General features: G+C 45.1%; 1 protein-coding gene across 1 annotated transcript; it reads right to left on the bottom strand.

Moving 5' to 3' along the window:
• Positions 1–523: 523 nt before the first annotated feature.
• LOC108380278 (uncharacterized) lies at positions 524–1,022 on the bottom strand. Its single transcript, XM_017636651.1, has 3 exons — positions 954–1,022; positions 619–876; positions 524–571 (listed from the first exon to the last, which is right to left on the bottom strand). The coding sequence occupies exons 1-3, from the start codon at positions 1,020–1,022 to the stop codon at positions 524–526; spliced, it is 375 nt and encodes a 124-aa protein (XP_017492140.1).
• Between the last annotated feature and the right edge of the window lie 450 nt (positions 1,023–1,472).

Here is a 1,472-nt window from a genome sequence, read left to right as displayed (position 1 = left end):
ACGATCAGGAGGAAATGCAGACATTTGTGGTTGACGTGGCGTCGCTCTTCGCATTCTACACAACGGGAATTTTGCTTTNGGCGTCGCTCTTCGCATTCTACACAACGGGCATTTTGCTTGTATGCTGTTCAACAGTCTGCGAAGGGACGGGATCCAAAAGCGTTGTCTTATTTCACACATGGTCGTTGATACGTTGATATGATAACCCTTGTTGTGGTAATACTGTGCGATGAGACGAGTCAACTGATGCAGTTTAGGTAATATAATCGGCCTTCGCGTTTCCTCTGGAAGACACCTGGCTCTCTCTACTCTTCCGTGTGCGCGAATTAAACCGTTTTCGCCGATATAGGGGTTGAGCGACTTGAGCGGACTGGTAGATGAAACAGCGAGTCTCCGCCGTGTGTTCTCCAAATCTGACGAAAATACCTCCTCCTGCACGCATTTTAAAATATACTCCTCAGCGTCCGCCTCTTCTTCCATACTCAGCTCTCCGATGCACAAGTTCTCATTCTGCCGCTTACGGTTAAGATTTTTTACAAATCGCCACACCCACGCCATCGTACGTTTCAGTCTACGAAAATTTGAAAAGCGGTTAATTCGAGTTGTCAAAAAACATACCCGATGGGTTGCGAAGGCTGAGTAGTTAGCTCGTATCTCCTCATTGCTATGGTCTTCAGAGCTCTGCATGTCCGAGTTATCTGGCCACTCCTCTTCGTCTTTATGCAGAAAGTCTGGACCACTTATCCACTTACTATTGTGAGTTGGTGGTATTTTTGTTCGCGTCGCTTCGTCCGCAGGGTTTAACGAAGCTGGATACCATCGCCAGTCGTTGAGTTTGCTGTATTCTAAAATCTCTGCTACTCCATTAGCGACGTACTGTTTGTAAGAACGATGATCTTAACTAACCCATCGAATTACTGTGTGGAATCGCTCCAAAACACGCATCGACTAACGTTGACTTCGTGGCATTTGATGATGCTTTCTTTTAATCGAACTCCCATAACTGCAGCTTGTAGTTCCATTTTGGGAATGGTATGAAAACGAGTAGGTGCACAGCTGGTTTTTGCAGCGACGAATTTTACCTTCACCTTGCCACTATCAACCACTCGCCAGTACGATACAACTGCAAGTGCTTCTTCGCTTGCGTCTGCAAAAATGTGCAATTCCACCGACGCTCTCTCAAAATTTGCAAAATAACAGCGTTCGATTCGAATTTGTTCCACTCTTTTCAGCTCGGTTCGCCACAGCTTCCACCAACGATAGATCTCGTCCGTTATAGGGTCGTCCCAGTCAATACTGGTTTTCCATATATTCTGCATCAGAATCTTTGTCATAATCATGTAGTTTGCCAAAAACCCGAACGGATCAAAGACTGACATATTAACAGCCAAGGTCTCTCTCTTTGAAGGTTTACGAGAGAAATCTAAAATATCTCCTGGCACTTTGTTCAATTTCAAAGTGAACACGAAAAC

Source organism: Rhagoletis zephyria, unplaced genomic scaffold (assembly GCF_001687245.7).
Source record: "Rhagoletis zephyria isolate East Lansing unplaced genomic scaffold, Rhagoletis_zephyria_1.1 Rzeph_scaffold_18767, whole genome shotgun sequence".
Lineage (NCBI taxonomy): Eukaryota > Metazoa > Arthropoda > Insecta > Diptera > Tephritidae > Rhagoletis > Rhagoletis zephyria.
This window is presented reverse-complemented; position numbering and strand designations above follow the sequence as displayed.

Bases quoted from the DNA above. Each gene is read 5' to 3' on its own strand.
- LOC108380278 (XM_017636651.1), bottom strand. From the start codon at position 1,022: ATGGAACTACAAGCTGCAGTTATGGGAGTTCGATTAAAAGAAAGCATC. The intron at 877-953 runs GTTAGTCGATGC...TCTTACAAACAG, and splicing joins TCAAATGCCACGAAGTCAAC to TACGTCGCTAATGGAGTAGC. The intron at 572-618 runs GTATGTTTTTTG...AAATTTTCGTAG, and splicing joins CAGCCTTCGCAACCCATCGG to ACTGAAACGTACGATGGCGT.